This window comes from Petromyzon marinus, chromosome 72 (genome assembly GCF_048934315.1).
Source record: "Petromyzon marinus isolate PM22_M1 ecotype Great Lakes invasive population chromosome 72, UKy_Petmar_22M1.pri1.0, whole genome shotgun sequence".
NCBI lineage: Eukaryota > Metazoa > Chordata > Hyperoartia > Petromyzontiformes > Petromyzontidae > Petromyzon > Petromyzon marinus.
This window is the reverse complement of record NC_133738.1, coordinates 7,043,825-7,060,939: the sequence shown is the minus strand read 5'-3', so window position 1 is coordinate 7,060,939 and position 17,115 is coordinate 7,043,825. Positions and strand designations below refer to the sequence as shown.

The window sequence follows — 17,115 nt, the reverse complement described above, 5'->3', positions numbered from 1 at the left end:
TTAGCAACCATTGGAAAGATGTTTAAAACCATTTCGGTTCTTAATTGATCTTATTTTACGGTGACCTTCAGACCGCAGCCCTTTCGCTGGCATTGCCTCTTAATACCTCTCACACCATGGTTAATGATGTGGTTTATAACATGTAGTATAATTATTAATAGTATAACATTGTAATCTTTAACATAACTCAGGCAATATATAGCATCGTAATTGCATAGTGAATATACAGTAGTGTGGTATATAGTTGGGTTCATAGAATAAGACATAGTGTAATGTTACAAGTCTAATATTTTATAGTCTAAAGTATAGGGTAGTGTAAAGTAACGCATTGTATAATTCAAAGGTGGAATTTGTTTATGTTATACCATGTAGTTTAGATTGGAGGGTATAATATTGCATTATATAGTAGTCCAGTTTATAGCATAGTCATAATGCAACTCAGGACACAGCAGCGCACCTTGGCTGTTTCTCTTGTTTTTCTTTTGTGTTTTTTCTCTCTTTTTCCCCTTGTTGTCTGTGTTTCCAGCCCCCTCCCTCCTCCGCTCCGGAGGTGGGGCTGGTAACATGATCATTCAACCCCCCCCCCCCCACACACACAGCTTTAAAAAGACTCGGTCCTTGCTTGACAGCGTTCATTCAAGCTCTGTCTTCTGGATAGACCTGTTTCTTTTATTATTTTATTATTTTATTATTTTACTTCCATTCTACGCGACTTTACCGAAAGAACCAAAAAGTTGAATCCCTGCAGTCACGAAATCTTTAAATCGAAATTGCGTGTAGTGTATAGTGTAGTGTATAGTGTAGTGTATAGTGTAGTAGTGTATAGTGTAGTGTATAGTGTAGTGAATAGTGTAGTAGTGTATAGTGTAGTAGTGTATAATATAGTGTATAGTAGTGTATAGTCGTGCATAGTGTAGTGTATAGTGTAGTAGTGTATAGTAGTGTATAGTGTAGTGTATAGTAGTGTATAGTGTAATGCATAGTGTAGTAGTGCATAGTGTAGAAGTGTATAGTGTAGTAGTGTAGTAGTGTATAGTGTAGTGTATAGTGTATAGTGTAGAAGTGTATAGTGTAGTAGTGTATAGTGTAGTGTATATCAGTGTATAGTGTAGTGGTATAGTGTAGTGTATAGTGTAGTAATGTATAGTGTAGTCTACGGTGTAGTGTATAGTGTAGTAGTGTATAGTGTAGTGTATAGTGTAGTGAATAGTGTAGTGTAGTAGTGTATAGTGTAGTAGTGTATAGTGTATAGTCGTGCATAGTGTAGTGTATAGTGTAGTAGTGTATAGTGCAGTCGTGTATAGTAGTGTATAGTAGTGTATAGTGTAGTGTATAGTGTAGTAGTGTAAAGTATAGAAGTGTATAGTGTAGTGTATAGTGTAGTAGTGTATAGTGCAGTTGTGTATAGTAGTGTATAGTGTAGTGTGTAGTGTAGTGTATAGTGTAGTAGTGTATAGTGCAGTAGTGTATAGTAGTGTATAGTGTAGTGTATAGTAGTGTATAGTGTAGTAGTGTATAGTGTAGTGTATAGTGTAGTAGTGTATAGTGTAGTGTATAGTGTTGTGTATAGTGTAGTGTATAGTGTAGTGTATAGTGTAGTGTATAGTGTATTGTATAGTGTAGTGTATAGTAGTGTATAGTGTAGTGTATAGCAGTGTATAGTGTAGTGGTATAGTGTAGTGTATAGTGTAGTAATGTATAGTGTAGTGTACGGTGTAGTGTATAGTGTAGTGTATAGTGTAGTGTCTAGTGTAGTAGTGTATAGTGTAGTGTATAGTAGTGTATAGTAGCGTAGTGTATAGTGTAGTGTATAGTAGTGTAGTGTATAGTAGTGTAGTGTATAGTAGTGTATAGTGTAGTGTATAGTGTAGTGTAGTGTGTAGTCTATAGTGAAGTGTATAGTGTAGTGTATAATGTATAGTGTAGTGTATTGTAGTGTACAGTCTAGTGTAGTGTATAGTAGTGTACAGTGGTGTATAGTGTAGTGTATAGTGTAGTCTATAGTGCAGTGTATAGTGTAGTGTATAGTGAAGTGTATATTCTAGTGTATAGTAGTGTAGTGCATAGTGTAGTAGTGTATAGTGTAGTGTATAGTAGTGTAGTGTATAGTGTAGTGTATAGTAGTGTAGTATTAGATTTGAAGCTTTCGTAACTGCAAGGATTCATACTCTTTGGTTTTATTCGGTAAAGTCACGTAGATTAAATAACACAAAATAAAAGAAAACAATTAAATCACGACGTTTCGGAGGCAACACCAGCTTCCGTCTTCAGGTGGAATAGTCACAGAAGAATATCTGTGTCAAGTACACAGCTCTGAGACGATCGGGTTTATATCTGGGTTGGGGGGGGGAGGAACCAGAAAGGAAAGTGGGTGGGAGGGCTGAGTTCAGCCGTTTTTTGAAAACGATGATGGCGATGATGGTGGAAGTGATGACTATGGTGACTATGATGGTGGTGGTGTTGCTGGTGGTAATGATGACAGTGGTGATGATGATGGGGTGAAGATGGTGGTGATGGTGTTGGTGGTGTTGATGGTAGTGATGATGGTGATGATGATGGGGTGATGATGACAGTTATGATGATGGGGTGATGATGGTGGTGATGGTGTTGATGGTGTTGATGGTAGTGATGATGATGGGGTGATGATGACAGTGGTGATGATGGGGTGATGATGGTGATGATGGTGAATCGCAGGGATGAGGAGGCGTGGTGACGCAAGCGCGCACTGCAGGCGAAGGAGCGGCCACACGAACCTGCGATTTGTACTGCACCAGCGACATCGCTCACGCACGCCAACCTGAACCTCACCCTCCCCCCTCACCCTACTCCTCCATGCTCACCTGTCACCTTCCCCTCCATTCTTCCCTCACCATCACCTTACCTCACACTCTGTTCCACCTTCCCATCACCCTCACCTCACCCTCTCCTCACCATCCCCCTCTGCTCCGTTTATTGGGTTTCTGTCTCGGTTTCTTGGGTTTCTATCTCTCCTCATCCTCAGGATGCACGTCTCAGATCCACGATCTTCAATGGATCATTACAATACCCCACCCACATCGCAGGGTAGAGAGGCTGCGAGAATCTCTGCCAAACCTCGTGGATCACCTCCATGGAGTCGGCGCGGTAAAACGCCAGGAGCCCCCCCTCCCAGTGCAGGTGAAGCCCGATTCTGCGGGGGCAGGGGGCCCCCATCACCGACAGTGCAGTCTTCACTCCACCATGAAGCACTGAGAAGTTGTCGTAACATTTCTCTAAACACCAGGACGCGTCGCTCCCTCCCAGCAGCCGTGCAGCACCACTCCCTTTCCGTGGGATCGTCCCGTACGCGACTCCAACCCGACACAACCGCGCGTCCCCCACGTCCACCTCCCAGTATTGGTGGCCCGACGAAAAGCTCTCACGGCACAGGGCTTGTGGAAAGCACTCAAACTGTTGTGGGTGATGAGGGTGACTATGGGAGGCACCGGTTCGCGTCATTGTCCTGAGATCTGAGGAAATCTGGAGTTCGTTATGAGCTGAGTTTGTGTCCAGAGTTGGTGAGCGTCCGTCTGTGACAACAGCGATGACAACATCACTACAGAACACCGTCATCATCACCATCCACCATCACCACCATCACCACCATCAACATTACCATCACCAACCATCATCTTCACCATCAACAATACAATCACAAACATCACCATCACCAACCATCCTCGCTATCTATATCATTAATGACAACAACATAAACATCACCATCACCACCATCATCAACACTGAATATAAACATCACTACCGCAATAAGCAACATCACAACCATCATAACCACCACTAGCACCATCCACCATCACTACCACCCCCCCCCCCCCGACCATCACCACTATTTCCATCACCACTATCCCCATTACCACCATCTTCATCACTATCACCAACATCACCAACACGATCAGCATCATAACCATCACAACGACCATCAACACCATCATCACCACCATCACTACCATGACCACCTTAACCAATATCATCATCACTACTACCATCAGCGCCATCAGCAAAACCATTACCAGCTATATTATCACCAATGTCACCATTGCTGCCATCACGACGACCATCCCTGCCATCACCACGACCAACACTGTCACCACGACCAACACCATCACCAATCCCATCACCATTCCCATCACTCACATCACTAACATCAACATCATTACCACCATCCTCATCACGACCACTATCACCATCATTATGATCATTACCAGCAACAGGAACTCATTTGAGGTTGAAACTACCTAGCAGAGGCCCAGGACTGGATCAGATATCACTTGCCACTGATGTTAGCAATGGCGGGTAATTATAATACACGGGTAACTGCGTTCGTAGTTCAGTGTGCTATAGACTATGCCACCGCTCCCCCCATGCACAAATGCACAGACATTCGCAGGCACACACTCCAGCTCAACATCACAATTACCTCTGACTCGTAATGATGATTATTTACACAAGAACACCACACTGAGTCTCGTGGCTCTGTTCAGTAGGGTCCTGGAATGGGATGTGAACAAAACAATAGTCTGTGTAGCCTTTACAGACTATTGGGACAAATGCTGTCCGTGAGAGTCTATGTAGGCTGGCATGGCACACGAGGTGGGTGGCCAGTACCACGCCCGACCACCTTTGTCTCCCTAGTGGTGATTTTGTTTACACACCAGGTCTCAGGATGTAAACAAAGACATCCCCCGTGTTGCCTTTACAGACTGTTGGGGCAAATCAGCACCGTTGAAGGCTGGCACGGAAAACGAGGGGGTGGGTGGCCAGCACTACGCCTGGTCGCATTTGTCTCCCTAGTGATGATGTTTATAAAACACCAGGTACACACACGGGGATCATTTATTGTCAAGATAGTCCCATCACCCATGATTCACACTGAATAACTTACACAGGAGTTTGACTCTCCTTGTCTCCAGGACTTTAAGTGAGGCAATGTCCTCTTGGTTGGGAGATGAGGGTGGAGCTGCTGTAACCCTCCCTGCCCTGTGAAAGCAGAACAAACACGGCTACTGTCTCACGCAGAGCATCGTCACTCACAGGATCATCACCGCTCCATCACACAGGCACTCATCAAACAAAGCATCATCACTCATCTCACAATTACAGCATCACCCCGCAGAATTACTATTACCACACACAGCATAACCACACACAGTATCAACATAGCATCATCACACAGCATCATCACCACACAGCATCACCACATAGCATCACAACACACCATAACTACTCAACACACAACATCACCACCACACAGCATCACCACACACACCATCACCACACACAGCATCACAACACATAGCATAACCACTCAACACACAGCATCATCACCACACAGCATTACTATCACCACACATAGCATCATCACGTACAGCACCATCACACATAGCACCCTAACACACAGCATCATCACACACATGTTCACCACACACAGCATCCCCACACAGCCAATGTCTCACTGCCCGCACCCGACACTCAGTCCCATGTTGTCGTGTGTCGAGTCGTGAGTGAAAGTCGTCTTTTACCTGCACGTCTCCTCCAGGTGCCCCTATGGAAGAGAGAGATACGTTACTGTGACTCTACCTCCAATCCCTTGTGATGAGTGGAGTTCCCACTGCAACACCGTGGGTGGAATATAAACCCCAAAGTCTCAGCTTATGACCCCATGATCACCAACACTGATTTACGAGGCAAATATTTCAGAGTGAGACCGGTTGATAGTCAACTATAAACTACTATTTGTGTTTTTCCACGTAAGTCCCACAAAGCGATGTAGCTCTTTTTCAGAAGCGACCTGGCCACAACTGATAGCTGAACGAAGTGGTTCATCACTTGGACATTTGTAGCAGCCCAATGCTCTAGACGCACGTTTCCAAATGTGAAGCCAAATTTTCGAGGACTCGGAGAAAAATCCATGCGACCATGGAAAGAGACACGAAAACTCCAAATGTATATGGACGTCAGGGTTGGGATCAAATCCCCGACCTTCGGTATACCAGGCGAGGTAGTTAACATCTCGCAGCCCCCATGAGGACCAACATGAATTTGCAGGGCAAATATTTCAGAGTAAGACCGGTTGATATTAATCAGTGTTGAGATTAATTTCTGTCAATGCACACGTGGCAGGTCTTACAGAAGTGGCGGTGAATACACAATGATATCATTAATACACGTATGAGAAATCGTATTTATTTAAGTTTCCATAATATGAACAATGAAGGTAGCGCATCCAAGAGGAGGTACACAAAGTAGGAAGCACAGATGAAATCAGCTCGTGAGCAGGCGCTGGTGGATTGTTGCATCGCGGCATCATGAGATGTGGCAATGGCTTGGGGAGGCCTTCATCCATTAGTGGATAGATCATGGCTGATGATAATCATGAATACCGTGTACATTGTTGTTGCTGTTGTTGTAGGGTTTATTAAAAAAGTGCAATTCCAATAACATTTAGATTATAATCACAATGAAACCAACTTAATGGAAATCTGTTAAAGGACGAGAGAGATAATTCATTTCACTGAGAAAATATGAGCTGGCCTTCAAAATGGCAGCCACTGGAGCTGCGATGCGAGTCCATGAGTGGAGCTGTGTTCTTAAGCCCAGTGGAAGTGAGCTCTCATTCAGGAGCCTCCCTCTGCTGCTGGTGAGAGGGCTCTGTGCCAATAGCGACAGTGGAGACTCATCGCTCACCTGCAGGAACGCGAGCGAGTCCCTCTCCTGCGCTAGGGCCTGCAGGCGTGTAGCTGCTGCCTGGAGCTCGCTAATCTCGTGCTGGTAGCGAGCGATCTTCTTCTCGATCTGGGTCAGCAGCTCGCGCCCTTTCTGCTCCGCTTGCTCTAAAGCCGCCTTCTCCTCTGCATCCAACGCTGCTCTCGCGTGGGTGAATCTGACCGAGATTGAGGCCTTTTCATCTGTCATGGATCCCTGCAAAGAGAAAGAAATGCCACCTTTGTTCATTGAATGTCTGGTCTATTGTGAAATGACATTCAGGTCGGTGTGACCCGAGTGCAACTGTGGACTGTGAAGGTTTCCAAACAGTGATACGAGTTTGCAGCACTGAGGCCTCCTTCTTCCTCTCCCTCTGATAACGCCGCTGTGCATTTTCACTACAACACGATTCGCCATAACTGGCGGGGGCTGTGAGGCAATGAAATCATCAAATACCATCATGAGTACATTTAGCATCCATGCCATTCTCATTGATCAAGGCTATTTGGAGGATGCTTAGTTTTCCTTCACATGAAGCGAAGGGAAATCTGTAATTCGCCTTCAACAATGTGAGCCTTAATGAATTGAGAATTGAAGCTTTCGTGACTGCAGGAATATCATACTCTTTGGTTCTTTTGGTAAAGTCACGTAGGTAGAAATAAAATAAAAATGAAACAAATCACGACGTTTCGACTGCAACACAAGCAGCCGTCATCGGGTGATAATCAAACAGAGAGGGACCACACAGAGGGACACCACGCAAAGAGACATACACACATGGAGATACAGGGACACACAGAGGCAAGCCGTGTGTGCGAGAGAGCGAAACACGTACACTGAGGGGGGGAACATCGGCTGTAGAAAAGGGGGGAAGGGGGCAGGGAAAAGTAATAGACATGTACATAGATGAAGAGGACGTTGGTAAAGCACACCGAGAACGACAAACTGCAAGGAGGCAAAGACAGCAAGAAGATTGGAGATGTGAACTTAGCCAAACTTAGAAATATAATGCGATGCAACCCAGAGTCGGCCAACAACACAGTTAAACACTAAAACTGGTTTATCACATATTTCAAAAGATTGCAAAAATTGCATCTATCTTCTAGGTTGAACATGCCAATGCACATAGAGGACAAGGACTCGTGAATCACACAGCGAGGGAACACACAGAGGGACACCACATGAGACATAGGACACACAGAGGCAAGCTGTGTGTCTGAGAGAGCGAACACGTATACTGAGGGGGGGGGGGGGGCGGGTGACTTATATAGGCTGTAGAGATGGAGGAAAGAGAAGGGGGCAGGGAAAAGTAATAGACACAAACATACCAATGTACATAGAGGAGGACATTGGCAAGACCCACCGAGAACGACAAACTGCAAGGAGGACCAATGTACATAGAGGACAAGGACTCGTGAATAGACATTCAAGGAAAACCTCTCCGTAGAAGTGGATTAATCTAGAATTGAAGCTTTCGTGACTGCAGGAATATCGTACTCTTTGGTTATTTCGGTAAAGTCACGTAGATAGAAATAAAATAAAACAAATCACAACACAAGCAGCCGTCATCAGGTGAGAATCACACAGAGGGACACCACACAAAGAGGCACAAAGAGACATACACACAACCTAGAAGATGGATGAAATTTATTTTTAGCAATCTGTTGAAATACGTCATCAACCAGTTTTAGTGTTTGACTGTGGTGTTGACCGACTCTGGGTTGCATCGCATTATATTTCTAAGTTTGGCTAGGTTCGCATCTCCCATCTTCTTGCTGTCTTTACCTCCTTGCAGTTTGTCATTCTCGGTGTCCTTTAGCAACGTCCTCTTCCTCTATGTACATGTCTATGACTTTTCCCTGCCCCCTTCCCCCCTTCTCTACAGCCTATATAAGTTCCCGCCCTCAGTGTACGTGTTTCGCTCTCTCGCACACACGGCTTGTCTCTGTGTGTCCCTGTATCTCCATGTGTGTATGTCTCTGTGTGTGGCGTCCCTCTGTGTGTTCCCTCTCTGTGATTCTCACCAGATCACGGCTGCTTGTGTTGCAGTCGAAACGTCGTGATTTGTTTTATTTCTATTTTATTTCTACCTATGTGATTTTACCGAAAGAACCAAAGAGTATCATTGGGAATTTAGGCTAATTCTTCTTTAAATTAATGTTTTGCATGTTAGTGAAAACCACGTAAGTTTGGATGAAAAGAGAGGATCATGAAACCACTTGCTATACTGCCACCTGGCCACCCTAAAGCCTGATTGGTTTCAGTAAGATGGTGTACAACAGTCTGTGTGGGATCCACCAACTCTGCCACCAGAGTATTGGATAAGAGGTACGTTGTATGGAGATATGGGAATGTGGAATTTCCACCACTGCTTCAGTTTCTCAGTGGAGATGAGAACAACCTCCTTGTGGGTCCTGATTATTGAGGCGTATTGACCGTTGTTTCTTTAGTCCCACAATGTGTTTAGAGTCAATGGAAGTCCATGTGAATGAATGGAGTTGTCCTCCATCACAAACCCTACTCAGAGTGGAGTCATGGGGTCACTGAGTCCGGCCCAGACACGGTACCTGCACGTCCCTGCGAGCGGCCTCCATCTGCCTCACGGACTCCTCCGCCTCCCTCCTCTTCTCCTCCACCGCCCGCGTCTCCTCTCCCACTTGTTTCTGTGAGAGACGTCACCAGGGGAGACTCCACTCACTCTCTGAGCATCCCCTCCCAACTCCGCTCCACGTGAACCCCTCCACATTGACGGCGGCAGTAGCCCCGGTACAGCGATGGGGGCTGGGGGAGCAAGCGCTGCAGGGAACTAATTTCACGAGGAGCTCAGACGTGTGGAGGGCTTTCTAAGTTGTGGGTGGAGCTACCTAAGCAGTGGGCAGAGCTACCTAAGTAGTGGGTGGGATTACCTGAGTCGTGGGTGGGTATACCTGAGCAGTGGGCGGAGCTACCTAAGTAGTAGGTGTGGCTACCTGAGTAGTGAGTGGAGCTACCTAGGCAGTGGGTGGGGCTACCTAAGTAGTGGGTGGAGCTACCTGCGAAGTGGGTGGGGCTACCTGAGCAGTGGGCAGGGCTACCTGAGCAGTGGGCAGGGCTACTGGAGTAGTGGGTAGGGCTACCTGAGTAATGAGCGGGGCTATCCGAGTCGTGGGCGAGGCTATCTGAGGAGTGGGTGGACAAGGCACCAGAACGGTGAAATGTCATCTGCCTTGCCTGCGAAACAGGAGGTCGTGGGTTCGATCCCAGCCCTGATGCCTGTGTAGTGTAGCAGAACGACACTACTGTATTGGCTCGGTATGGGGGCTGTAGGCAGGTGTCACGGGAGTCGTGTCGGGCCGTGACACTCTGCGTGAACCCAACAGGACACGTGACCAGATAAAGGGGGGCCAGGGGCCCCAGGGGAGTCACGTGATTGGGCTTCGGGCCTTCCTGAAGGATCGGGAAGGGGGGCATGGCCTGGGGCGGAGCCGGCCATGCCGGAGTGGTTATAAGCGGGGAGTGGACGGAGAGCTGTGCTGTTCTGCTTTGCTGCTGGGTCATCTCTGGGATGAAGCTCTCCGGTCTCGGCTAGTGGACCAGGCAGCATGTTGGGCTGTCCTGGTCCAGTAATGTAGTATCTCCGTGTGTTAGTTAAGTTAGGAAAGGTGGCTATTTTTGTATATGTTGGTTGTGAAAATTTTGATGAAAATAATAAAAAATAAATGAAATTTGGAATTAGCGTAATTATCCAAAATTATGTTAAATGATGTAATAATGCGCATAAAGCATGCTAATTTATGCGAGTGCATATGGTTATGATAATGGCAGCCGTTATGATAATTAGGCCCCGCCTCGCTGACGAGGGTCGGATTATCAATCATACAATTAATCATATGAAGTTATGCCAGTGTGATGCAAGTATGCCAGCGTAAGCTCGGCTTCGATTTCCTAGGTTCGTTCTAACACTCGGTAATACAATTAGTTGAGCTTTAACATTTACTGAGTATGTGTTAGTGTGTTTATGTCAGGTCTCCAAATTCAAATCTCAACGCAGAATACAGTTCTTATAAATAAGATTCTTATGCTTGAACTCAGGAAAGAAACACCCAGACACTTTTGTGCTAAGCAATTTTAATTTCTAAACCAAACCTTAACTCTATGATATGAATTATTATACTTGAAATTGTCAACACAGTACTACAGGCGATGTTCATTTCATTGATCCATCTCTTAAACCCTTAATAATCACGTTGTTAATTGGGTAACGGAACAATTGATTACTTCCTCTGGGTACCACGAGCATATGGAAAATATGAATAAAAAGTCTTTAAAAATTCATACGACGATATTCATGCGAAAAAGGCAGTCAAAACAATGATTATTCCTCGAAGGCAAAAGTATACGTCAATGGATTCATCGGTAAGATTATGCCATTAAAAAGAAAACAAAAAAACAAACGACTGAGATACTTAATAATGACCTTATCCACGTAACTCAATGGGTAGCAATGTTCTTCACGATCAGTTGATATTTTAATGCCCTTTATAATTAGTCTTAATATTGTGTGGCTGCGGTGGATTGTCTCTTTGGTAAATTCTTGTATGAGCAGACGACATAAGCGTCATGGGTTTGTGAAAGTGGGGGAGGGGTATACGAACAACGGCTGGTTCCCTCTATTGCTCGGCGTTGGACATTGACTGATGGTTCTCTCCACCGCTGGATGATGAGCTGCGCCGCATGCACTCTCTCCGTGGAGATGCGCATGATCACGCTCGCTGCTGGTTCGCTGGCAGCAGCAGTCTCCTCCTTCCACTGCTGTAGTAGCTGCGCCACACGCGCTCTCTCTGTGGAGATGCTCGAACGCGCTCTTCGCTGGTTCGCTGACTCTTTGCTGGATGAGCCAAGTCGGCACAATGCTTGGTGGTGGTTGCGCTGCAGCTGGGAGCTGGCACTCGATGTAGAATAAAAGTCTTTTAGCGATACTTCGTCTTTTAGTTCTGAACTCAGACTTGGTGGCACATCGCTACTCTGCCAGCCTCGCCATTCTCGGTTGATCGCGGGGCCCCTTGGAGCCTGCCGCTCGCCGCCCTCTTCTGGCGCTTGCCGAGCTGTTGTCCTGTTGAACTGTCGACAGCGCTATTGTGCGTGTCGTGCTGCTGTTTTATCCGAAAAATCTCCCCCCTCTGCGCGTCTCTTGCGAGAGGAAAAAAAAACAGATGCTCACTCTGCGTTGTGGGGGCGGGGGGTAGTCTGTGTGTGCATCATTAAGTCCAGCGCCTCCGTGTCTACAGATGGCCCCCGCGATAATAAATTTCCCTCGCTCTGGTGTTAAAATCCTGCTCTCCTGCGCTGCGGGAAGACAAAGGCGGCCGAGAGGCTCTCTCTCTCTGGCTGGCTCTCGGTTTAACCCTGCATCATTATCATTATCTGTTAATTAAAAATAATCGAATCCTGTCTGTCCGGTTTTTCGCCGTCCTGGAACCTGTTCGGCAACAGAAATTCCTTCCCGCCCCCTTCCTCCTTTTGATCTCGAAGGGTGTTACATTCTGGCTCTCCCGCACTACGGGAAGACAAAGACGGCTAGGAGGCTCCTTCCTATGGAACACAGTCTATCTTGGCTGTGTAAGCCCGTCCCGTTCCGCCTCATTCCTTCTCGATAACCTTTGATGTAACACTGCATTTTCTGTCCCCAAGATTGGTGATTTAACAGTTCATCATTAGATGTTACCTCCGATATTCCAAGGGTTTTATGCTTTTGCTCCCTGTCTGCATACATACACGATGTCGACCTATTTACTAAGTTCTAAACCTTAACCGTCGTATTAATAGCAAAGAAGGGTAATATGTTTAAATCTCTCGTGTGTGTGGCGTCACTCTGTCTGCGGGCTGATGGAGGGCGGGGGGGGGGTCCCTGAAGCTTGGAATTCCCCCTTCCCTTTGGTGACCCCGGGCGGCTGTGTTACATCAAATAGGTTTGTTTGTGAATTGTCCTTTGGCAATCTGGACATTTTGCAGATATTCGCTAACCTCCCTTAGCCTCGGAGTTTCCTATTTTTTAAATTTTTAATGGCCTTTTACGATCTCCAGCTGATGTTTGCTGGTCCTTGTCGTAGCGGGTGATATTTATTCATTTATTAAAAAAAAAATACCAGCAAGTATTATTATTAATATCAATTTTGGAAAAGGCCTATAGATACAACACTACCACCTTAAGTCGTTATGTTAAGTATTAATTGTTATGTTACCCAATAAATAGTGTTGCCTCCAAAGTTCCAGTGTACACCTGAATTTAACCCACTACACCAGTATACAGTCGACCCTTCTACCTCGTGGGGGTTAGGGACGCAGCCCCCCCCCCCTGATCTGGAAAAAAACGCGTAAAATGTTTTGGTCCCCTTGGTGAGCAAATCGGTACAAAAAGACACGAGAAACGCGAGATACAAAGATCACTGCGAGATCACTGCGAGATATCAAGTGAGAGGCTGCCGTAAACACGCTTGGCGTCCTCCAAACCAGCGCATAGAACCACAGTTGTTTTCGTAAACTAACTTTAAACAAAATTTAACTTGAAAAGGAATTGTGTATTTATGGTCTGTGTGTCCCACGCGTGACGTCACTCCACATGAGGTCAACTCCCCTCATTAATATTCATGAACAGGTGGGGTCCTCCACATGGACTCCCCCCACCTCATTAATTATCATGAACGGGTGACGTCACTCCACATGCTGCACCCCTCCCCTCATTAATAACCATGAGAGGGTTATGTCACTCCACATGGGGCAACCCCCCCCCCCCCTCATTAATAATCATGAGCTGAACAATTTTTCTATTGAATATTTCAGATTTACTGCAATAATCACCCATCATTGGACGGACAAACAAGCTAGTTAAAATATAAAATACATTAATATTATACAGTACTGTACATATATTTAATGCATTTATGAGTTACTAAACTTTTTGTGTGTCATCTGCTGGCCTTTGCGTGTCGTCTGTGGCTTTCGCAAAGCTCCCCAAAAATGCCCATTTCATTTCTTATGCCGACCCCGGGATCTATCGAAACCGCGATGGGGAAAGTCGCGATGCAGAAGGGTCGACTGTACTATGAATCTACCCTTCAAACACTCGTTTGAAAAATAAATTTACGGGCATATAAAATATTTAATCCAATTTAAAATGAGTCTGAGCCACTCGCTGTGGTTTCGTTATAATTAGATGTTGCTGTTGAGAGCCAATGACAGAGTTCATCAGCTGATGCTGTGGTATCGTGGGTACTACTCAATGACCATGAGAACCTCCTCCTCACCTTTCGTTTGTCGTGCTCCACCTTCAGAGTGACGAGCTCGTGCCCTCGATGATCCACAGTGACGGTGCAGTCCCTGCAGACGAGGCGTCTGTCGTTAACGCAGTAGAAGTGGTACTCGTCACCGTGCTCCACGCACCGTTGATTCTCCAGGTTCACACCGGGCGACACCAGGACGTGGTCACTAAACTTTGCCAAATTCCGGTGGGGTGCGACGTGGGCCATACAGAACGACGTCTCACACTTGAGGCAAATCTTCACTGCGGGCTTCCTGCAATGATCGCAGCAAACAGCAGAAGCAGCAGCATCGGCAGCCATGGGCTCAGCCACTCGCAGCTGCTCGATGAGGTTGGTGAGCGTCACGCTCTTGTTCAGCTTGGGCCTCCGAGGGAAGGTCACTCGGCACTGTGGGCAGGAGAAGTACTCGGCCGCATCCCAGGCGCCCTCCACGCACTCGAGGCAGAACGAGTGGCCGCAGCTGAGCGTGCAGGGGCAGCGGAAGGCGTCCAGGCAGATGGGGCAGGTCAACTCACCTGGAGCCTCCTTACTACTGGAAGTTGCACTCGCCATGGCCCTGTGGCTCCGCTCAGAGACGGGCGCTGGCTGTAGCTCAGGGAGTCGCTGACTGTAGCTCAGGCAGTCGCTGGCTGTAGCTCAGGAAGTCGCTGGCTGCAGCTCAAGCAGTCGCTTGATGTAGCACAGACAGTCTCTGGCTATAGAACAGCCTCTGTCTGTATCTCAAGCAGTCTCTATATCTCCGGCAGTCTCTGTCTGTATCTCAGCCAGTCTCTGTCTGTTTCTCAGACAGTCTCTGTTTGTAGCTCAGACAGTCTCTGTATCTCAAGCAGTCTCTGTTTCTCATGCAGTCGCTGGCTGCGTCTGAGACGCTAAACGAGGAACAAGCCACATAAATAGGTGACAAGGAAGCAGGAAGTCTTTCAGTTTGATTTGCATATCACTAGACGTGCCCTAGAATGTGTTGACGCGTGAGCGAGTACAAATCAAACTAAAAGACTTCCTGCTTCCTTGTCACCTATTTACGTGGCTTGTTCCTCGTTTAGCGTCTCAGACGTAGCCAGCGACTGCCTGAGAAACAGACAGAGATTGCCTGAGATACAGATACTGTCTGAGCTACAGACAGAGACAGTCTGAGAAACAGACAGAGGCTGCCTAAGCTACAGCCAGAGACTGCCTGAGCTACAGAGACTGCCTGAGATACAGACAGAGACTGTCTGAGATACAGACAGAGACTGCCTGAGCTATAGAGACTACCTGAGATACAGACAGAGACTGTTCTATAGCCAGAGACTGTCTGTGCTACATCAAGCGACTGCCTGAGCTGCAGCCAGCGATTTCCTGAGCTACAGCCAGAGACTGCCTGAGCTGCAACCAGCGACTGCTTGAGCTCCAGCCAGAGACTGCCTAAGCTACAGCCAGCGACTGCCTGAGCTACAGCCAGCGCCCGTCTCTGAGTGGAGCCACAGGGCCATGGCGAGTGCAACTTCCAGTATTAGGGAGGCTCCAGGTGAGTTGACCTGCCCCATTTGCCTGGACGCCTTCCGCTGCCCTTGCACGCTCAGCTGCGGCCAAAACAGGAGTTGTGTTAAGATACTCAAACACCAAACAAAAACTATTGCAAGGAATAATGTCTCCATTAACCACACAGTACTTGTATTGAAGATCGCGTAGATATATGAATTTGTTGTTAAAACCCACCACCACCCAACACAGCCAACTAATAAGGGTTGTAACGTAAACAGAACGTGCCAATTCGTCGCTAGTACAGCACACTGGCGTGTTGGAGAGTCAAGCCACAACATTTACAATCTGAGTACGACGTTTTGCCAGTAATTACAACTTGCTTCATCAGGCGACAGCCAGATTTGTAGAGAAGTCTAACTGTTTCGTTCCTTATATAGAGGCGTAGATGTGGTGACCACATTTCTGCGCTCTTGCGCAAAGTGGGGAGGGGGATGAATGAGTCAGCGTAAGCTCACGTGCCACACTGTTGGATGGCTTCAGGAGAATCACCGCATCTGGGTCGGCTGAATGCAACCGCTTCCGGTACCACAAGGGAACCAACATCTGTACGCCTGAAGGGATCTCTACCAACTCCCTCACCAAGGCCTGAATCGCGACATTGCACTCGACTCCCTTCCAAAAAGATCCATGAAAGATAACCGCTGCCCCGATGGCATCCCTTACACTTCTGATCCGTCAATTTCAGAGGGCATTCAAATTCGAAAAGTCGGTGTGTCACAAGCATGGGATAGCCCGCGTTTTTAAAATCACAACGGGCCCTGTCACCGCAATCCCCCAATCCGTCAAGACGCGATGACACAATCGACGCGACCGACGCGACCGACACAACTGACACAACTGATGCAACCGACGAAGGATGCAAGGTGATAATGGAGGCTGCAGGACGCGACTGCATAGATGTGTGAGGTGACGTTTCGGGCCAGGTGTCTGTGGTGTCGCGACTTGCCTGCAGTCATTATGGAGTGGCTACCAGTGGGAAGACAGATGCCGACGACGCCGCTGCCCGAGCGTCGCTCCGACATCCTCACACGATGTGCCCCGGCCGACCGCACCTGAAGCAAGGAATAGCGGGCCCTTGCTGTGGAGTGGTCACCTCCGCCCCCAACCTTGAGGCGATCTCGAAGTCTCCCCCCGGCGTCGAGCCTACCCATGTACCGCCGCTGTCACCTCCCCCAGCTCGGTCCCCCCTCTGTTGGCGTCCCCGCACTCCCCATTGAACGGACCATGCCATCACACGAGGTTGCCGGTTCATCCCCTCATTCACCTGCAGGCATCGGGCCACCCACAGGGAAGTCTTCGCCTCCTCCACAATTGGCAGCACGACTCCCATCTCCTGCACCAGCATTTTCTCCATTGCCAGAGAATCCAGTGCCATCTCGTTCAGCCGTGAGTACGCTTGCCTGGCCCAGTGCGATCATTGCACTGCGATAAGTGAGGGGCCTCTCGGCCTGCCCTAGCTTCCGCTGCAGGAACTTCCTCCGTGTATTTGATCGGGAATCGAGCATGGCCGCCATTTCACCATACGCCTTTTGTAGCGTAGCCCTTCGCTCCTCCT

The 17,115-nt window shown here is 47.4% G+C and overlaps 1 protein-coding gene across 1 annotated transcript; it reads right to left on the bottom strand.

Annotated features, from left to right (window-relative positions):
- Positions 1–2,161: 2,161 nt before the first annotated feature.
- Positions 2,162–14,992, bottom strand: LOC116957297 (E3 ubiquitin/ISG15 ligase TRIM25-like). Its single transcript, XM_032979369.2, has 6 exons — positions 14,022–14,992; positions 9,306–9,401; positions 6,721–6,954; positions 5,556–5,578; positions 4,919–5,013; positions 2,162–3,548 (listed from the first exon to the last, which is right to left on the bottom strand). Exons 1-6 carry the CDS (start codon positions 14,586–14,588, stop codon positions 2,998–3,000), a joined length of 1,566 nt encoding a protein of 521 aa, XP_032835260.2. The 5' UTR covers positions 14,589–14,992; the 3' UTR covers positions 2,162–2,997.
- Positions 14,993–17,115: the final 2,123 nt, after the last annotated feature.

Coding starts and splice junctions, on each gene's coding strand:
- LOC116957297 (XM_032979369.2), bottom strand. CDS start 14,588: ATGGCGAGTGCAACTTCCAGTAGTAAGGAGGCTCCAGGTGAGTTGACC. Junction 9,402..14,021: donor TGGAGCACGACAAACGAAAG/GTGAGGAGGAGG, acceptor CGTCTCTCACAG/AAACAAGTGGGAGAGGAGAC. Junction 6,955..9,305: donor CCGCTCGCAGGGACGTGCAG/GTACCGTGTCTG, acceptor TTCTCTTTGCAG/GGATCCATGACAGATGAAAA.